At 42.9% G+C, this 21,384-nt stretch overlaps 1 protein-coding gene across 2 annotated transcripts; it reads left to right on the forward strand.

The window, feature by feature from the left end:
- The first annotated feature begins 4,530 nt into the window (after positions 1 to 4,530).
- On the forward strand, positions 4,531 to 8,282 carry LOC100382301 (F-box/kelch-repeat protein SKIP11). Of its 2 annotated transcripts, XR_564998.3 has the most exons (3): positions 4,531 to 4,753; positions 4,917 to 6,507; positions 7,889 to 8,282. XR_564998.3 is itself a non-coding variant. In NM_001175050.1 (2 exons), the coding sequence occupies exon 2, from the start codon at positions 5,069 to 5,071 to the stop codon at positions 6,374 to 6,376; it is 1,308 nt and encodes a 435-aa protein (NP_001168521.1). In that variant the 5' UTR covers positions 4,560 to 4,753; positions 4,917 to 5,068; the 3' UTR covers positions 6,377 to 6,775. The 2 variants fall into 2 exon arrangements, 1 of the variants encoding a protein (NP_001168521.1); NM_001175050.1 differs by lacking the exon at positions 7,889 to 8,282 and having other exon boundaries at positions 4,560 to 4,753; positions 4,917 to 6,775.
- Positions 8,283 to 21,384: the final 13,102 nt, after the last annotated feature.

Consider the following 21,384-nt stretch of genomic DNA (forward strand, 5'->3'; position numbering starts at 1 on the left):
AAAGGTGCCATTTACCATAGAAACATGAAATCACACTCATGCACATCCAACATATATTACCATATCCATATATATGCCTACATAACGTTTGGGGTCACCACTTGAAAAATATTGATATATCATGGCATAACTACATCAACAGCTCTTGTTTGGGGCAAATGAGTCAAATCATTTTATCCGTTTATTTTTGGAAAACAGAATAAAACCAAAACCTAGTTGCACTAGGATCGTAGCCCTAACACAAGGGCTAGATTGTGGCATATCCACGAGTAAGAAAAAAACACCAACACACCCTAGCACAAGTGTGAACAGCAGCACTACCACAAATATAGCACAAGAAATTGTTGGTGTGCATCGTCATTGTAGTTCCACCAATTATTACTCACCATTCTAGCTCCAATAATGAAATTTCACTATAGCTCCAAACTCTAACAAATAAATCTGAAGATTATTGTTTTTGAGAATGTAAACTAAGCTGAAGATATAACTAGATCTCTCTTGTGCACATTATGATATGATTCAATTTTAGCAAAAGGTTAAAGTCTAATAGGAACTAATATAAACACATGGTCAAAATTAAATATCTACATCACCACCTTCCACTCTCCCTTTTCACATTTGGAGTTGTTGATAAAATACAAAAACAAAAGAGGGAGAGAGATAGAGATACAAAGAAAAACTAGTGTGGTAGAGAAAAATAATGGCGAGGAGAAAGGAGGTGGGATAGATAAAACAATATCGAATACACAGACCATTGGCTTCTTGGATGATGGTTAAGATATAGCTCCAATTGGTTGCTCTGTGGTGCCAACATGAAAGGCTATAATGACACATTACTAATCGTTGAGTATTTTTTTGAGGTGTGTTTCTAATTTTTTTATGGTAAATTTCTTGGGTTGTTGAGTGGGTTCCCAAGAGACCTTTGTCCTTGATGGAAATGTTGGATCTTGATGATTCTCTGCATGTGCCAGCGGTGGTTGAAGGTTAAACCTTGCTAGTGTAGCACCAAGCGATGAAGCAGAAATGCCACTTACTTCTCCTAATTTGAGATAGCCCCATAATAATTGCATCTATTTAATTCTTGCATTTGGAGCATAAGTATCATCAATGGAAAAAAGAGCAATTTGAGCATCTCAATGTGCATACAATGAAAAAACAAAAGAACACTTTTACATTTTAGGAGTTCTCCAAATCACATATTTGAATAACTCATTGAAATGATAAAAAGTAGAGTTTTTCTTCACTCAATTTGAGTCTAAAAGCAAAATTTACATCATTTGGAAGATTGTGTAATTAGCTAATGGAAGAAGCAAATCAACCCACACCTTTGTCAAACTTCACAGAACTTACGACAAGAGACAAGGGGCATACATAAAGACTTACATACACTTGAGGTTGAAGCTTGCAATAATCCTAATGACCAAAAGGCTCTCAAGAGGCCCAATATATAGGCTTGTCAACCTCAAACTACTCCAAATGAAGTGCGACCAATACGAGTTCATCGACACCATTAACACTCAAAAGCTATCCAAGGGACGACTGGACTCTACAAGGCCAACCAACCCATCAACTGCCTTATACAACATGCATCTAACCTCTTGAGCTTGACCTTAAGTGTTGATTATAAGATCTTCAAATCTGATAGTTGAATAGCTACATGAAGCCTGAGCGACTGGGACTTAACAATCACTCCAAGCCATCTTTAGTTATAAGTACCACTCACCATCTAGGGCTATAAATAGGGTACTTGCCTCAGTTGTATTTACGGAGAAGTGACCTTAAGTGTTCTCTTCCTTTTACTTTGGCAATATTTTAGTTTATTTATTTGCTCATGAGTACCTTATTTGCAACAGATAGCTTGTTCTATTGATTGTTTTTAAACTTTGCTTGGACTAGTTGGTAAATGTAGCAGTTAAGCATGTTGTTTAGGCTAAAGCTTAGTTGCCTTACTTTCTACCCATGGATTGCCATGGTTGACAGTAGGTGATAGTAGCAAATGTATGTCCTTCATATTCACTAGCTAACCCCCCTCCTCGCCCCTTTTCAAGACTAAGAAAGTGTTTATCACCTAGAGCAAACACAGTTAGAGTTAATCTCTTCTAGCAGATTAGTAAAGCTTCTAACTCTTCATCCTCCTCTCTCTCTCTCTCTTACCCTTGTCCTCCGTAGTCACTAAGCTACATTCATATTTAGCCACTTTTCCTTTTTATGAGCTTGGACCACACAAAATTTATATTTACGTGCACTTTTCTCGATTCCCAACCAAGATTTGGCGTCCTTAATTTTTCACTTACATAATTTTCTTTCGCTCCCAATTGAGATTTTGTCGTCCATTTTTTACTTGCATGATTTTTTTCACCATCTGATTCTTCTAACCATCATAGTTGTCCTTGAACGTACCTAGCTAGATCAAAGGGGTGGCTATGGCTGGCTAGAAGATATTAGAACAACTCCAGCAATAGCTCTCAAATCAGGGAAATCAGGGCTCCTACTTTTTGATTTGAGCGCTTCCACTCATTTTTTAGGAAACACTTTTTTGCATTTTCTCAAGTAGAACATCTCAATTTATTTTTTATAGAGACTAACATAGGGGACCTGCTTGTCATTCTCTCTATATCTCTTCCTCTTCTCCATCGTTCTTGTGTAGATTCACACAATGACTGCATTTGCCTCTGCCTCCTTTTCCATCTCTCCATATCCCCATCACCACCATTTCCCGCGACCCATGTAGCCCACAGAGATGGGCAATTGTGGTCATGGCGTCCATAGTTTTCAGATCGCCTGATCGAAGCCACTGAGCGATTAGGCGATTAGTCGCGTTTAGGCATCGATCAGGGCGATTAGTCGCCCCTGATCGACCCTAATCGCCCTCCTGGTCGTCCTGTGTATTCCAAGACATACATGATATATATATATAGATATATAGTAATATATAACACTATATATAGATATATACTTATATAGTATAGAGGCTTACAACAGTATAAATACTTAAATAGTCCATAACAACACAACAACAACAAGTTTATATAAAACTATGAAACTACAAGTCTACAACTTAATAGCAGCTCTGCCTTCAGAGTCCAGACCTTGTTGAACAAAGAGGAGTGAAGAACAGAGGGAGAGAGAGCAGAGAACAAAGAGAAGTGAAGAACAGGCAAAAGCAGCACGACATCCATACCTTCAGAAGAGCTGCTCATCTTCGATTGGACTGGTGGTAGAAGATAGGCCGGAGAAGAGAATGGAGGAGTGGAGGACTGGAGGTAGAACCGTAGAAGATAGGCTGCTGCTCAGCTGCTGTTAAGCCTAAAATAGTTTTTTGGCCTCCCGAGACAACATTTAAAGGGATTGGCCGACTGCTCATCATTGGTCTACCCAGGCTGTATCTGAAGGGCCTGGCCGACTGGGCGTCCTTTGGCCTCCCCAGACAACATTTAAGCCTAAAATGGCTTTTGGACTGCTAGAGCATCTCCAAGAGACTAGTTAAATGACTCATCAAACCAAATTTTGGCTACTCAACAGCAAAATAACTTTCCAACAGACTAGTTATCTTACTCGCCAAGCTATCTGACTCTCCAAATCAGCTCTCACACTAGCCAAATTTGGCTAGCCACATGACTAGCAAAACTAGATAGATAGTTTGTTGGAGTGAGATGCTACATATATAATGTAATCTTTATGAAAAGATAAATAGAGAGTCAAATAGAGAGCCAAAAATAAAAAGTCTCTTGGAGATGCTCCTAGGCTTATCGTCTGATCGCCCAACACGACGATTAATCGCGATTAGGCAGATGATAAGGACGATCAACTATCCTGATTTAATCGTTACCCCTAATCGAGCACTAACAACCGATCACACCGACTAATCACGATTAGTCGGACGATATGTAATCAGTGTTGGCGTCAGTAACGACGTCGACTCGCCTCACTCATAGAGGGCACTAGCCTCATTAGTAGTCGCATCAACTTCATTCCCACCTCCACTTGAGAGGCCAAGGGGGATGGTCGTTGTCGGAAGGGCATGAGGGAGGCAACTAGGAGGGCTAGGAGAGGGTCTCGTCGCGCGCGATGCGGGAAGGCAACACGAGGTGTTGGAGCCAAGCAAATAGCGCGGATGGCTATGTTTGTGTGATGAAAAATGAATGCTAATGATTTAGCCTATAACTCTAGGAATGAGGGTCGAAGAAGAAATTTAAGGGTATTCTTGAATTTGAGAGTTTTGATAGAAACTCCGGCGAGTATCTTTTCGGCCATTAAAAATAAGACTAAGTAGTCAAGGCTGAAGTTGCTAAGAACACCGATCCATGTGGAGAACCGAGCATAATTAGACAATCTCTATTTTTTTTGCTTTTTAGATAGAAACAATTTATTAGGGAGGAGAAAAGGCACAGAATTAATTTGATGTTCTTTTGCCGTGTAGAATAGAATATAATTAATGATTCGGTAACTATTTTCTTTTTTGTGGAGTGCGCTTGCCGCTTAGCCCTAAACAAGCTGTAGGCGCATCTATAAATTTGGACGGGGTATAATCAAACGCACACACCCGGACCCCGGTCTGCGTTTGTCCCTGCGGGCTGCGGCCCTGCCTCTTCTCGTCTCCCGTTCCCCTCGCCGCGTGAGCTCTCTCTCTCTCTCTCTCTCCTCTGTGGTGACGACTGGGCGCCCGCACCCCTGGCAGCCGCCGCCGCCCAGTCCCCGTCGGGCCCTTCGGCAGGTCTTCTTCGGCCCCTTCGCCGGCGACGAGCCGCACCAGGTACGCCCACCCCACCCCTCCCCTTCCCTTCCTGCTGTGCGAAACTGGGCACTCAGGCCGTAAATTAAGCCTACCTGTGTTCGGATTTGATCTAATTGCAAGTGTATACATGCGTTATGTTATGCCTACTGACTTCGGTCTTTTCTCTGGCAAAAATTACCAGGCGTACATGTGTACACCCAGCCCAGGCCCTTAACTGCGCCCGCCCCTGCGACTGGTTTTCCTGCTGGTTTCTGTGGATTTGGCTGCCGGAGGATTGGTGCAGCCTTTAGGATCACGGTAGATTCGCTGTGAAATCCGAAGGGTGCTCAGGTCATGTTGGGGGACCAGCGCATGATACTGGGCTTAGACTCGGCAACCTCATCAAGCACTGCCCCTGATTTGACCCGCGCTGAAGAGGATCCTTCTGTGAGCAGGAGCTGCGTGATCGACCGCCTGCAGGTGGGGTGGGCGCAGAAGGGAGGACAGGTGGAGGGTCTGGTGAATTGTTATAGCAAGAAGAAGAACAAGACCGGCAGTGGTTCGAGGAATCTTGCAGCCAGAGCCTGGTCCTCCGAGATGGAGGGTTCTGATGAGGGTGGAGAAGTCAACACGGGCGACCTCATCGGCGGGATCGGCAGGGAGTTGGCCATTTCATGCCTGCTCCGTCTTCCCCGGTCTTACTATTATGATGTGGCATGTGTTAATCGATCTTTCTACTCCCTTGTGAGGTTTGGGGAGCTTTACAGGTTGAGGCGTGAGGCTGGGATCGTCGAGCAGATGATCTACTGCTCATGCAATGTTCTCGAGTGGGAAGGTTTTGATCCGCGCCGCCAACGGTGGTTCAGCATCCCTTCCATGCCTCCCATAGAATGCTTCACACTTGCTGATAAAGAATCCCTGGCCGTGGGCACCAACATCCTCGTCTTTGGGAAGAGGGTGGAAGCCCATGTTGTGCTGAGGTATAGCCTTCTCACTAACTCTTGGACTACAGGAGAAATGATGAACACACCAAGGTGCTTATTTGGCTCCGCAAGCTTCGGTGAGAAGGCTATTGTAGCTGGCGGTATTGGCCAGAACGGTACATTGGACTCTGCTGAGCTTTATGATTCTGAGATGCAGACATGGACCACTCTTCCAAGCATGAATAGGGCACGGCAGATGTGCTCTGGTTTCTTCATGGATGGCAAGTTCTATGTCATCGGTGGGAAATCTGAGAGGCACAATGAGATCCTTAGTTGTGCTGAGGAGTTTGACTTGGAGAGCAGCACCTGGCGCTTGATCCCAGATATGGCACAGGGTCTTAATGGTGGAAGTGGTGCTCCACCTCTTGTTGCTGTTGTGAATAATGAACTTTATGCTGCTGACTATGCAACGAAGGAGGTTAGGAAATATGACAAGGAAAATAATGCATGGATCACTCTTGGATTGTTACCCGGGAGGTATACATCAGTTCATGGCTGGGGCATTGCTTTCCGTAGTTGTGGAGATATGCTCATTGTAATTGGTGCAATGAGTGCTGGTGGTAGCGGGGTGATTGAAATTTGTTCCTGGGTACCCAATAATGGACTGCCAGATTGGAAGATCATTGGCACCCGCCGTTCCGGAAGCTTTGTGTACAATTGTGCTGTGATGAGTTGTTGACATACCAGGGCTATTACATTATCAACTGTACATCTTGACCAAAAGGAAGGATAAAGAAGGCAAATTCTGCTGAGTCTGTTTACTCCTTGATGGGTAACTTCTGCCCACAGGCATTTTAGGCTAAGCTGAAGGTCCGATAGAACTTCTCATGTAGCTTCTTACATGCCTATGTCTAATCTCTTCATTTTAATTCCATTTGGAGGGCCTGCAATTGATTTCTGGAACGTGGGACATGCAGTGCAGTATTTTAGATTAATAATTTGGTGCAACCTCAAAAATTTTGATCTTCCCTGTGTATCTTGATCAAAGTTTTTTTAGCTCCAGAGAATAGCCTTACATTGGCAAATCATTTGCCCATAGATTGTAAGAAATAAAGAAAAAAGAAATATCTTTGTTGACAATTGTTGCCTTTTCCCTTTGTCTTCTCTTGGTTAATAGTGACTGGAGGCAACTGTGAATCATTACCTTCTGTTTTATGCAATGTTTACTCATCAACTGTGCCTTGTTATCCTACCCTACCTATGGTGTCTGATAATGTTAATTCTGTCTCAATTTGGCTTCTTCAGCGTGGAAAGCTGCTTTTGGTCATCTGTGAACTAACATTTTAGTTTTGGAACACATGAATGTTTTGGGACATTAGTTGCCATTTAGACTTGCAATAATTCTGATTAACTGATCATTTCTTTTGGGTTATGACTTTGTAGCTTTGAGGTTTTCTAAATAATTCACAGCAACATTAATATAATACTGATGTGATGCATTCCATTATGTTTCGAACATGATGTATTGTAGTCAGTCTAAATTGTATGGATACAATGTTGAAATAATTCTATACTGGCTTGAAAGTAGATGCTTTAAGTGGTGAGCAGAAACGACAATTGTTTACTGTAATGAGTGTGTACGTTTTTGCCTGTTTGTTCTGTTGACAATGACTTTATATTCTTCTGTTCATTAAAAAAAGGGATGCTGATTGCTTTGCATCACCGATGAGTGAAGCATAGTAGTACCTAAGCATAGTAGGGGGGACCATTCTGTTATTGATCTGAATTGATAGCATGGCATGGTTTTTGAGGCGTCACCTAGGAGTCCAGGTGTGTCCCCAACACCACAGGACAGCACAAGATCCTGGTTACGTCTAGGCGTTAAGGCACGTTCCTAATGTCACAGGACACCACACCACAATAACTCCAAACCATGTCCTTTGCTTTCCTTTTTTTTGACCTGTTCATATGTACCTTGGGAATTGTGGTAATGTAGGGGAGGGATTCTTTTTAGTAACATTTCTAGGGAATAATAAGTCTTCCTTATCTATGTGACTATTTTGGTAGTTATCCTTTTATTTCTAGTGCTCACTAAGAGAATTGATGATATCAAATGATTAATTTTTAACATTTTACACTTGTGCATCACTCTGGTTATACAAGGTGACTATGTTCTTTTTAATAGTGCATTTCATGCTTATTGAAGAATCTCTTTAATGCTTAAAAGCGTATGTTCTTCCTGCTCCAACAGGTAAGCTATCTACTATCTATGAAGGCACAAGTTGGATGATAGCACATTGTCTTCATGAGCTTATAAGTGTGGTGATTAGTCATGTATATGTTTAGCATATAATAGGTGATTGTGTAATTCAGTTTGTGTAATGGTCCATTCAAACGTAACAAAATCGATAGGAGGATGAACAGAAGATTGACGTCTGTGTTCTGGGCCTGCTCTCTGATGAGGGACACACATCGGGCATGCATATGTGAGCCCTTCAGCGGATATCATATGTTTGTATGGTTTTCTGTCAGCTGAATTGAACTTAATAGCCATTGCTTTTAAGTCTGACTATTTGGATCATTCTTATTAGTGGTTCGGAGATATGTCGTGAGTTCAGATAATTAAATCTTTCTTGAATTGTGAAGATTATACACTTAAAATTATGGAACCTTATAGTTTCATTCTCTGTTCTTAAGGCGTCGCCTAGGCGACGCCTAGGCGTCGCCTAGGCGTCCGGGCGGTGGTCTAACGCCTAGGCGCCTTGCCCGCCTACCTTGCCTAGGCGTCGCCTAGGCGCCGCCTAGGCGTCCAGGCGGTGCTCCAACGCCTTGGACCGCCTTACCGCTTTAAAAACCATGGTTTCATTAGACAGTTATGGCAATGGCATTTATAATTTTTAGTAAGATGTAAAACATTTCCTATCAATAAGTACCACTAATTCAATGGCATAGTTTATCTGAACCTCAGGTTCATTTTGCTATAAATGCAACATGTAAGTAAATGACTCAATGTGAACTTATTGTGGGCCAGTTTGTTTTTCTTTTCTACACTGTCGAATACTGGAATGTAATAAGTTTGGTGCAAAGTATGGTTAAAATGGACTGCAGTTAATTCACCATTTTGGCTCCTAGGATAGAAAGTATTAGAACATTTTTCCGTAGTATTTCTTTACAAATGCTACAAAGCATTTTGACATAGAATTATGAAAATAATATTTGGTTAAGCTCATTCATTTGGAATATAATTCAGAGTGAAAAGAATATAGTCCTGTTTGTTTCCATTAGTTCTGAGTTCTGACTATGCCAAAACAGGAGAGGTTTGTGGCACTAGAATTTGCTTTGGCAATGATGATTCACATGTTTATTATAGCATTCTGGTCCCGTATCTTGGTTGTGGCAAATTGTGCTAATGTGCACAGAAGTAAATATGCGGATTAGAAGTAGAGGTAAATTATCTGCGTTTGAACGACCTTTTGTTCGAGAAAAAAAGGTAAATTATCTGCTGTGTTTCAAAGCAGAATCAATATGGTACAGTTTTACCTTTATTATTGTTTACCTGAACTAAGTTACTTATTATTCCCTCGGTCTGAAAAAAGAATGCAATTCTAGGTTTGGAACAAGTCGAACTTTCATTTAAGTTTGACTAAGTTTATAGAAAATAACATTAACGTTTATGTCTTTAAAATAGGTTTACTATGAAAACATATTCCAAGATCATTATGATATGTATTCGGTATCGCAAATATTAGTACTTATTGTATAGATTTTCGTCAAAATTGAATTATTTGACTGCCCACGAAGCTAGAATTGCATTCTTTTAGGGACGGAGGGAGTGACTGTTTTCAGTTCATGCTATCATATTGAGTCTAAGTGTTCTATTAGAGCTATTAGTTATTGACAATTTGATTAGCCAAATTGTCAAGATCCCATTAACAAAGCTGTGGCATTTGAGTTTGCTGACATGCTTGCTCCTTTACCTTTTATTGCCTTCTCAACATAAATTGCAGTTTTTTGGAACATATTTTGTTGCATGCTACCAGTTTCTATTGGTTTGACCTTGACATGAAATAGCAACTTTCCAATTTTGTCTCCCTTTCTCTGAACACAATATTTGAATATTAACAACGTGGCTGCCTTTCATCTAGTCATCTCTACTCTCAAAGCAACTTCTAGACTGCCAAGTTGATGCTTATGTTCTTTGAATGGGGCAACATATTTATGGTTCCATGTTCCTGCTAATGAAGAGGAAGTGCCTCCTTTTCTAGCAATAATTTCAGTGCAGAACAAACTAAAGAACAGAACAAGGATATGGCATTGTGCTTCACCTGGAGAACCAAGAAAAGGCAGAAGCAGAAAGGACAAGCAATCAAACAAATAGTGTTACTAACTAGTGTGACAAGCCTCTGAAAAAGAATCAGATCCATCGCTACATTTGATGGAGATGTTCTTTAAATTACATGCCGTCGATTTTTTTTTTCACTAATTGTTTAACCACAGATTCCTCATTCATCCATATGTGCTGCAGGATTCAAGTTGGTAGAATCTCCAACGTAACATCTCCATTAGCTGTGTCTGTCTCAGTGGCTACATGCCTACATGATGAAGAAGGTTTCTATGGTTATTATTATCAATACTTCAGCATTATGAATAATCTTTTGCTGGGGAAATCATTGGTGGGTGTGTAAAAGCTTCTTGTTTACACACAACTGAAAGCCAATTTAGTCGCAGTTGGGTATGACGCAAATCTGCTGTTTTGGCATTTTAGAAATTCCCCTGCAAAGCAAGATGGGGCATAAAGCTATCGCTAAGGAATTTGTCCTGCCCTAGATTGTTCTTGATGCACCAACTTTGGTGCATAAAGTTGCTAATGTCACTGCTTTATGGTCATGATGTGTCTATATTTTGTTGGCTTGCAGTCCCTTGATGCGTTCGCCCTTATTAATTTTGGTCAGGTCACGATCTACAGTGTTGGATTAGATGCACCTCACCTGCAGGCTGAAGGATGTAGTACCCAATTACTCAATTATTTCGTGTGGATGCTGCACTTGTCCTCGAGAAGATGAAGCATCACCAGACATATCGATTCCATCCGAGGCCAGATGCAAGTGAAGGCGGCCCAGCACTCATGTCTGTCTTGGTGTATCCCTTCACTTGCCATTCGTCGTTGTCCTTCACTTGCCATTTACTGTACAAAGGGGAAAAAATGCGATTCTGATAGAGAATTGGAAGTTTTGTCGCGAGCTTATTTACTTTGTTGGTGCTGTCAGGTCAGGAAATGGACGATTGCAGATTACCGAACACTACTGCCTGTTGGGGAAAAAAAATGGTGCTCTTGCATCGGACGCAATGGCAAGTTGGCAGTATCTTATGCCTTTGGCAATTCTCTTGTGGTCCATAGCGGAGTGCTCACTGCATCTAAAATGGTAAAAGTGAATGGGTGCTGTGGTGTGTGGCATCCAGGCGACCTTAATATTCTCCTGTAATTCGTCCCTTTAACGAAGAAGCCTGTCTTGAGAGACTGCAAAGTGCATTTGGACAGTTGAGTTGCCATCTCTCTTCCATTATTCGGACCACTTGTTTCTTCCCGTCTCCTGGAAATCTCTGAACTGCATGGATCCATCCATCTCATCAAGTGGCACACTTACTTCTCTTCGCCTATCTGAGAATTAATAACTCTTCGACACCCTTCAAAACCTGTTTGTTGTTCCTTGTACCTGAGTTTCTCTACCTGCTGTTTATGTCCACCCAACACTCTTTTCTTATGGGAGATCATTAGTATCGTTAAATATATATTTTTTCCCCCAAGGGCCCCATGGTCTCCCCTAGATGAGACACCCTTGCACTTTTATCCTTATTATAGTATGTGATAACATATTGCCCTCTACGCACTCATGAGAGGCTGAGACAACTGAAACATTTCCATCCTAACCTACTGTACATCCATCCAGACATCTTTTAGCCAGAGCCACCTACAGGGCTCAGTGCCTATCCCCTATGGCGCCATTCACAATCATAGGCCTTTAGTTAGTTGATGGTGGTTAGAACACAATGATTGCTTTGATCACCAAGTGCTGCAACTGAACACTCTCAAGATTGTTTAAGTTCCATGTAAAGGTCTCCTGTGGATGTTGCACGGGCCGAATTTTTTGTATTTTAGCCCCTAAACAGAAGTAAAATCACGTTTAGACCTAAAAAAATTTTAAATGCAGTTTTGGACCCTTAGCTCGGCGCCATAGCCTGTGGTGCCGAGCTAACACAGCTCGGCGCCATAGCCTATGGCGCCGAGCTTCATGACGTGGCAGCCCGCGTGGCACACCTAGCTCGGCGCCACAGATCTTGGCGCCGAGCTAGGAAACTTAACCGAAACCCCCTTTCCTCTTCGTTTCTTCTCTGTTTCGCTCGACCGTTTTCGTTTCCTACGCCCGCCGCCGCCGCCAGCCGAGCTCGCCGCCCGCCCGCCGCCAGCCGAGCTCGCCGCCCGCCCGCCGCCCGCCGAGCTTGCCCGCCGAGCTCGCCGCCCGCCCGCCGCCGAGCTCCCTCCCCGTCTCGGCCACCTCCATCGCCGCCGAGCTCCCTCCCCGTCCCGGCCACCTCCATCGCCGCCGAGCTCCCTCCCCGTCCCGGCCACCTCCCTCGCCGCCGAGCTCCCTCCCCTTCCCGGCCACCTCCCTCGCCGCCGCGCCACCTCCCCGTCCCGGCGACCGCTAGGTATTTTTTTTATTTTTTAGTTACTATATTGTTAGCTATTGTTAGGTATTGTTAGGTATTTACTTAGTTAGTAAATTGTTACCTATTGTTAGGTATTAGTTAGTAAATTGTTAGCTATTGTTAGGTATTTTTTTATTGTTTAGTAAATTGTTAGCTCTTGTTCGTGTTTAGTAAATTGTTAGCATATTGTTAGTGTTTAGTAAATTCTTAGTGTTTATATAGTTATCATTTTGTTTAGCGCATTGGTATTACATGTTTTCTGTGTTGGCAACCATCGTGTTGTCGTTTATTCGCAGGTTCTATAAACATCACTTTACAGGGGAGGTGCTGCCAAATTTTTTACTGACAATAGGTTTTTTTGTACGTAGGTGTTCGTCCGACTTGACCTTCTCCACCTTTAGCTGGACTCGTACGCGTTCTCACGTATACAATGTTTTCGTACATTATTTATAGATTATGTAATTTCGTTTGATGTGTTTATTTAATATTTACTATATAGTTATTAGTTAATATATATTTATTACTTAGAAAGTTAGTAGGCTTAAGTATATAGCCATTATTGAGTTAGTAATCCATTTTTGTAATAGATGGACAGCCTAGTAACACTATACCATGGAGGAAGGGTGGAGATAGATGCTTATGGGAGTGTTACTTTTGATGGTATGAAGATCGTGACCATGTTGTTCGTTGAAAGACCAACTTTTGACCAGCTTTTGGCTCGAGCTTGTGAGGAGATTAGTTGCGACATAAACGACCCTAGAATATCAATTCAGGGTTTGTTGTCCCATATTACATATGGAACAGTTGGCCGACGGTTGATCTCCATTACCTCAGAAGATGATTGGGTGATATATTTAAGAATTGTGAAGACGATGGTTCCACCATGTTTGGATGTGGTTGTTCAAAAGTTACCTGTTAGTCATTGCGGAGGTCCAGTCGGGTTGTCTCCACAAATGCCAAATGCATCTCGTATTGAAGCTCCTTTGGTAGAGCTTCATGAAGAAGTCGTTGTTGTGCCCGATGCTCAATCGGGTCCGCACGAGTATGGGATTTCTCGTCCTATTCCCGGCGTTTGTGGGGCTTCTAATGCGGTTGTACCCCCCCAAGAGATCATATTGACCCAGGATCCAGTTCACGATCATCCTAGTAAGTGACTTGGCAACCGTATCTTGATCCATATTTCGGCAGCATACAGTTGAGCAGCATGTGCTCAATAGACGAGAACCTCTACCTCATGAGGTGTCCCCTCATCTGTTTTTATGCTGTTGAGTACCACTTGCCCCACAAAGTTGCTCGACAGTTCAGATTGCGCCAGGAGTTTCCGGTGGAGCCATTCTTGACTTCAATAGAACTTCATAAGTGAGTTACTACATGCACTTGTTATTCTAACTAATAATTGAAATATCAATTAGTCGCTAATATATGGTTCTAACTTTTGCAGGTTCGACAGACAGAGACAGAAGAAGGTCACGGACTTCGAGACGCACCATCGTGATTACATTGATGAATGGGACCAGCAGGGGGATCTGAACTATGAGAATGACCAGGCGCACACAAACTACAACTTCCGGAGGTATTTGATTTGGTATTCTGGTGTGACTAGGTGCAAGTTGAAGGGACAGTGGACAGCTGCAGACTACGCCGAGCAAGAATCGTCAGACGACGAAGACACAGCTTTCGACATAGCTGCTCGGCACGGGTCCCAAATTGAGGCTGCTCCAATCCTTGATAGAGTGGTAACTATTTCTTTACTAAAATTAGAGATTTCAATTGAATGGGATATGTCTAGTTTTGAGCATCCTAATGTCTTAACTTGTGATAGGGAAACTCTATGCTCGTATCTGTTGTTGAACTCGAGCGTATCTCACAGAGAACTTCAGATACTACAACGCTATCGTTACTATCAGTGAGTATCAATGTCTAACAGAAAACTTGTTTATTTGTATGTTGTAACATATGTCTTTAACTAACATTTCGATTACAGAGGGTATCACGTCGTCTTCGTCGAGCAGCGGCTCGGTGTGGATGCCGGTCTCTAGCGGGCGTTGACGTGCAGCTGCCTGTGCCTCGTATGCAGCAGGACGTTCAGCCTCCCATTTGTGCAGTTGGACCATCTACAGCAGGACTCAGCTCGTCGCGATCGACGCGGGACACGTTTGAGAACGTGGCCCAGGACGACGACGACGACGATGACGACGACGACGACGACGACGCTGGCGCTGGCGCTGGCGCCGCAGGTCAGGTGGAGATTGGACCGTCTCAGTTGCAGGATGCTCCTACAACTCAGCCATCACAGCTGACACCACGTAGAAGGCGTCCACGAGACCCTTACACTCTAGGCACCGACGCTCTTGGGGCCAAGGGCAAGGGTAAGACTAGGAGGAAATGAATACTTTTGTGATATGGACTGTGTGATTTGGACTTATGCTGGAGACGTTGTAATATGAACTATGTTATGTGTTTTGGACTATATGTTGGGGGAACTTGTATTTTGGACTTTGTTTGTGGACATTATATGAAGAACTATGTTCTGTGGATGTTTTTATATTCGATGTTATTTTGTGATGTATTATATGTTGAAATGCTTATATGTCTTATAATATGTGATTATTTGAACTGTGGTTGTTAATAAAACAAGGGGAACTCTTGCAAAATTTTTTTGTGAACTGTAAAAAACATAATAAGCAATAAGTAACGCATCTTTAGAGTTCTAAATTATTTTTGATACGTAAATACTACATAATAGGCTACAATTCTTCAGTCTGAATCACAATCTATGAGTAACTCATCTTCGGAGTCATCCGTCGCGCAATCCTCAACAACAACCTCATTCCACTTGCTGCATTGTCCTGCATCACACTTGTCACCAGTTCTTTTGTAATAATTGGCTTCTGCTTCATCTGCAGCTTGGGAGAATAGCTCATCCTCAGCCTCAGCCTCATCAGACTTCTTCTTGTAATAAGCTGCCTCTACCTCTGCGGCGGCCTGTGACATAAACTCATCCTCTTCCTCTTGAGCACGTAATCCAGCCTCAGCTAGTGCTATGAGCTCACTCAACCTTGACATGTCGTCCTCCTCTTCTTCATGTAATCCTGCCTCTGCGAGGGCGATAAGCTCACTCAATCTAGATGTGTCGTCGTCCTCCTCCTCCATCAGCTCAACCGTTGCCATTTTATCCTGAACATATCTCGCATGCTCCTCATCGGCCAAATAGTTTACGCCGCTTCCAATCTCTGCAAATATAATGAGAAAATTAAGTTAGCAAAGTCAGGATAAATAAATTGTACTAACATAATTATAATATCATTTATCTCACTTACTTCCCTTGAGGCGATCAGCAAGATTATCCAACATCTGTTTCTCGGCTTGAGCCGCTTCCCATTCCCTTGCATCCTGTGCTCTCTTCTCATCTGCCGCCTTCAACCTCCTATACTCTGCACGCTTCGGGCTATCATAAAAGGCAGATTTTGCTTCCCTATGCATGTCGCGTATGCGATCGTTAATGTACGAATCAACGAGTCGAGATCCACAACGCATCTTCTGTCCCATTATTCTCTTGGACTCTATTGTGCGCATCACCTCTCCTTTGTCGTCGTAACTCTCCCAACTGCATTTCCTCGTCTCCTACAAAAAAATAGTAAGTACCGCTATAACATTACATCTGGTGCAAAAAAAATACCAACCTCATCGTAATCGACCATATGTCCACAAAAATATCCAACGCCAAGCTCCGAAGGAACTAATCCATACTTAGCTTCAATACCATATTTGCAGAGTACTGGATCAAATTTGACCTCTTCTGCCGCCCACCCCATGTATCTCTTTTCCTTTACCTCTGGCTCTGGCCAATGGGACAAAGGACCATACAACCACTCTCTGAAACGACACTTACGCCACCCGTATGGCTGCAAGAGAAAAAATTAGTAATTTATTGTAAATAAAAACTAGTTCATACATTTAGCGTATCAATGGGCTCACATAATCAATGTTCGGACAACAGAACTGCTTGTCATAGTCTTCGTCGATGACAGCACGGTCTCCACAATCGCATCGAGGCGGTGAGTCCATCCGTCTTTCTGTTGCTACCTCCTTCTCCGCATCCGTCATTGGTGGAGGATTCGGGGGAGGAGGTACCCAACGCTTAAAACGCTCATGAGTGGTCCTTCCACTCAACCAATTAACGAAAAGAAGATATCGAGGGTCAAATTTATCAGGACCATCGATCCACTGGAAAAAGAAACACCTCTGATGTCCCTAAAATAATTGAAAGATGCACTATTACATATCTACAAAATAATGAATGCGGACAAAATTAAGTGACAAGTCATAAGCTACGTACGTCCAAAGTGCCACAAAGGTAGTAGCAGCGAGCAGCCGTGTCTGGATGTTGTGATTGATGTACCCAAGCCAGTCTGCCACAGTCACAGTTAGGCACATGGAGTTCAGGAGGAACAGGAGCATCCTTACTAGATACGTCCGGATATAACTCCCGAGGACGACCTCTCTTCTGCCACAACGCCTCTCGGTACATGTCTTTCATCTAATAAACGATTATAATTATCACTTGTACCTATTATGCTTTATAATAAGTTTACACAAACTAATAATCGAAATGATAATATAATAGGTGTATACAAATTATTAAACTAAAAACCTAATATACAAAACGAATCAGTTCGAAATCATACCTTGGTCTACGAAGTGAACCAACTCAAATCTTTGAATCCAGGAAATTTTGACGGAGTTTGGAAATGGGATGAAATGAGCTGCTCTCGGCCAGCCGCGCGGGCGTTTTTATAGGAATTCGTAGCTCGACGCCAAGATCTGTGGCGCCGAGCTACGAGGCCGCGCCGCCGCCACGTCAGCGCCAGGTCAGCCCTGGACGTAGCTAGCCGTTGCGGCCACGTCACAGCTCGGCGCCATAGGCTGTGGCGCCGAGCTGTGTTAGCTCGGCGCCACAGCCTATGGCGCCGAGCTAAGGGTCCAAAACTGCATTTAAAATTTTTTTAGGTCTAAACGTAAATTTACTTCTGTTTAAGGGCTAAAATACAAAAAATTCGGTTGCACGGGGCACTTTTTCTCAGGAGCCCTATGCTACGGTAATTTTGTCCAGTATCTTATTTATAATCGTAAATGTCCTAATTCTTTCTATGCTACTCTGATGTAAATTTTTTTTATCCTTATATGTTATTGTCAGTGGTACAAAAGAGACTATGGCATGTAGTTTTTTTTACCCTTCTATGTTGTAATTTTTTTTATCCTTATATGTTATTGTCAGTGGTACAAAAGAGACTATGACATGTAGTTTTTTTTACCCTTCTATGTTGTTACCGATGACTTGACGACTTGAAAGAGTAAAGAATAGTTTGTAAGCCATAAAATCGAAGTGGATTGAATAAGAAGAGAAATCTAGCCCCTCCAATCACCTTCGATTTTCTCGCTTCCAAACTAGTCTTAAGAAATTTCATACGAGTGGTGTAGAAAGGGTTATGATATTAGCGATGACAATTAACATACTGAGAAAAAAATACAGTGGTATGTACAGAATTTTTTTTTTCCAAAGGTGAACAGCTCTCCACTACGGTTAGTTGCGCGCGCACAAAGTGGAAAAGAAAGGAGAAGAAAAAGGAAAAGAAGATGGCGACGCTAGTTCTATGAGAGGTACAATCTCGCCTGTGGCGTCCAATCGGAACAACAAAAAAAAAAGGACGACGATCGTGAGGAGCATGCCGTCCATGTCATGAGGATCACACCAAGTCCCGGGCTCACCGAACTTCCCCTGTTGGAAAACGATGCTGCCTGCTGCGGCAACCAGGACAGAAACGGTGGCGACAAATAACACATAATTCCGGCCTCCGCGTCTGAATCACACAGCTGCGTTCCTGCATCAGAAGAAACTTTGCCGTTTGGTTGGCTTCATTCGGTAGCCTGGCTACTTTGTTTGTTTGGTTGACTTCTCTCGGTAGCCTGGCTAACTTTGCCTGTTTAATTAGCTTCTCTCGGTAGCCGGACTGTATGAGCTAGAACCGCTGGAGCCTAACTCCGAAGATGCGACCAATTTATTCATATTTAGAGAGTCGGGCTCATGATGCTTTAAGGAGCCTAGATCCAAATCTATGTGTAAGCAATAGAGCTCGCATGTGTAGAACCTAGCTCATAGCAACCAATCAAACAGTAGCTACCTACATCCCGCGATGCAAACATGGACAGATACAGGCAACCAAACGCGCCCTTTGTTTTTAACAGCAGCCTTCACCGGACGTGCTTTTGTTAAGATTGTGTCGAAGTGGCAGACATGAACATCATGGCTGGCGAGTGAACCGTAAGTCAACCTGCCAATATTATATCACCACTTTTAAAACGACGTATGCTAGACCTGAACTGTACTAGAAAAAAAAACAAATTATACAGCATAGCGCAACTACATTCCAACTTCGAAAAAAAACAGCTCCAGGGACACCAAAGCTTAAGCTAGAAATGAACAAAACATCATCTGAATGGCGGCCTGCTGAAACTGTGAAACCCAACCCAACACAGGCTGCACATCTTGGGCTACACACCTGCCCACTCAAATCTTATTAGCCAGTCATCATCTTCTTCCTCACCACCGGCACAGCCACCCCACAACTTGCCCGGCTTCTGGTTCTTTCACAATGATCCAAAACGGGCTTGCCAATGGCAGGTCAACATGCTTCTCAGACTCCGGCCCCCGCCAATCACCATAGACAAGAGGATGGATGTCGACAACTAGCCTTCCAAATCAGCACAGTGATCCAAAAGCTACTATCGATGTTCATCAGAAAGAAAGAAAAAAAGAGCAACATCATTTCTGCACCATGGTGTCGGTGGGTAAATCTCTTTCGTTGGAGCTTAGCGTCAGAAAGCAATGCTTAGGTTTCCAGGAGGCCATCATGGGACATTTTGTAGGCGTTCTCATCATCTGCCTGCGCACTTGACAGTTGCAGTCCGACCTAACAAAATACTATGATCTGTAATCAGCCATTACTGGCAGTAATCCTATAGCCCTCAACCAAAGAAACTTGCATACATGGTAAGGTCAGAAAGGAAACATCATCCAACACTCGTCAAACAGAGATGATGTGAACCAGAATGGCAGACTGAAAAGCATAGGCATATACGTAGACGACAACGGCCAGCCTAGAAGGGCCAATACGCAGTGCCAAACGAACCCACCTGGTAGAGATCATTTGTTGTGCAGAAACTACAATACCAAGTCAGCAATTAACAGTTGGTTATGATGCTACTGATCAAGATACAGAGCAACATTGCAAAGGATTTCGGATAGTTGGCGGATAGAGTTGGGCTTGGGCATACCTGCCTTCAGTACAAGATTTCTGAAGATACATTGACAGCCTTCAGTACAATACTGTGTGGCAAGTCTTTCCCCTATCGGCTGAATTATCAATTAGCTAAGAAAGGAAAGTAACCAATCAACTAAGAAGGAAACTAAAAATCGGGCCACAATCTCACATAAGCCTGTCTTGGTTTATTTGACCTTGACGATGTCAATCTTGCCACGAATTTCAATGAACCATGTGCGTCCAAGTAACTTCGTCGGAATGTCCACAAGTTCTTCTTCGGTGCTCACATGATCCACGTAGATCATCCCATTCTTCACACAATCACAAATGAAATAGAATTTAGTGTCCATGTGCTTACTTCGACCATAAAGAATAAGTATTTTGTTGAGGCAATTGTGGACTGAATGTTCGTCTTCAGCTGTCTTCAGCAACAGCGACTCAACTTTGATGCTAGTTATGTCCTCTAGCAGACACATGAGCCACACAACCTGGCATGCTCGAGCGGTCTAGTCACACCCGCCATATACTCTACTTCACAAGTTGAGAGGACCATCGTCTTCTGTTTCTGATGCTGCCACGCAACAAGCATGTCTCCTAGAAAGAAGATAATGTTGTTGGTGCTTCTCCTCTCATCAATATCTTCCCAAGTCATTGTTCGTGTACCTGATTAGCATGTAGCCTGCCAACCTGTTGTTAGTTTTGCAGCACTTTGGGTAGATAGGGTTGTAGTCGACTGTGACGACAACGTAGCGTAGGGTGAGCCCCATGCTCTTGTCGCGGTCTCTCCATGAAGTAGCTCACAAAACCCACCGCAAACGTAGTGTCTGGCCTGGTATAAACTAGATAGCATAGACTCTCCACCAAATTTCTATACATCGTAGCATCAACCTCCAGTGTTGAGCTCTTTGTCAAGAGCTTCAGCCAGACCTCCATTGGTGTGTGTCATGGGTAATAGGTCCCCATGCCGGCCTTCTCCTATAGCGTACGAGTGTATGCCTCTTGCTCCAATGTGATGGAGTTGTGCTCTTGCTTGACCTCCAGATCAAAACAGAAGGACAAGAGACCAAGGTCGCTCATCCGGAATAGACGACACATGTACTCTTTGAAATCCGGAATAGATCAACATAGAAGGAAAGATAGAAGGTACCAAATAGAAGATTGCTAGGGAAGCGAGGAGTGAGTCCTAGCAGAATAGAGTATGTCTATCAGGTCATGACATTACGAGCCTAATACACAAGGATTTTTATAGAGGTTCAATCCATAGAGTGCATAAGACCCTCATCCCCTTGCTAATGGTAGATTATTGTATGGAGGGTGTAAACTACCTCCTACTAGTGCCATCGTAAACACATTTCTTTGAAGTCTCTTGGCTTGAGTTTGGTCTTGAGAACCTTAATTGAATGATGCTCTACCACTCTCTTTTATAGTCCAAAGGAGTGGTAGTATTACATGTATATAGTTCATATGGCTCTAGTCTATCATAGAGCCAATCGTCTATATCTTGTAACAGGATTGTATATCGTATCTTATGGTAGGATTGCTCCAATGTAATAATGTTGTTCTGCTCTTGATGTATTAATTGTTCCTTGTACCTTGTACTATAAGCACGATTCTCCATACTGTCCTATGCTGGCAACAAGGATCCTCCCAATCTTTGGACACACTAGATTTCATATCCAGATATTGCAATATGTTCTAAAGTATATCTACATAGTGG

The sequence above is a fragment of the Zea mays genome, chromosome 4, assembly GCF_902167145.1.
Source record: "Zea mays cultivar B73 chromosome 4, Zm-B73-REFERENCE-NAM-5.0, whole genome shotgun sequence".
Lineage (NCBI taxonomy): Eukaryota > Viridiplantae > Streptophyta > Magnoliopsida > Poales > Poaceae > Zea > Zea mays.

Excerpts from the sequence above, each read along its gene's own strand:
- LOC100382301 (NM_001175050.1), top strand. The coding sequence starts at position 5,069 with ATGTTGGGGGACCAGCGCATGATACTGGGCTTAGACTCGGCAACCTCA.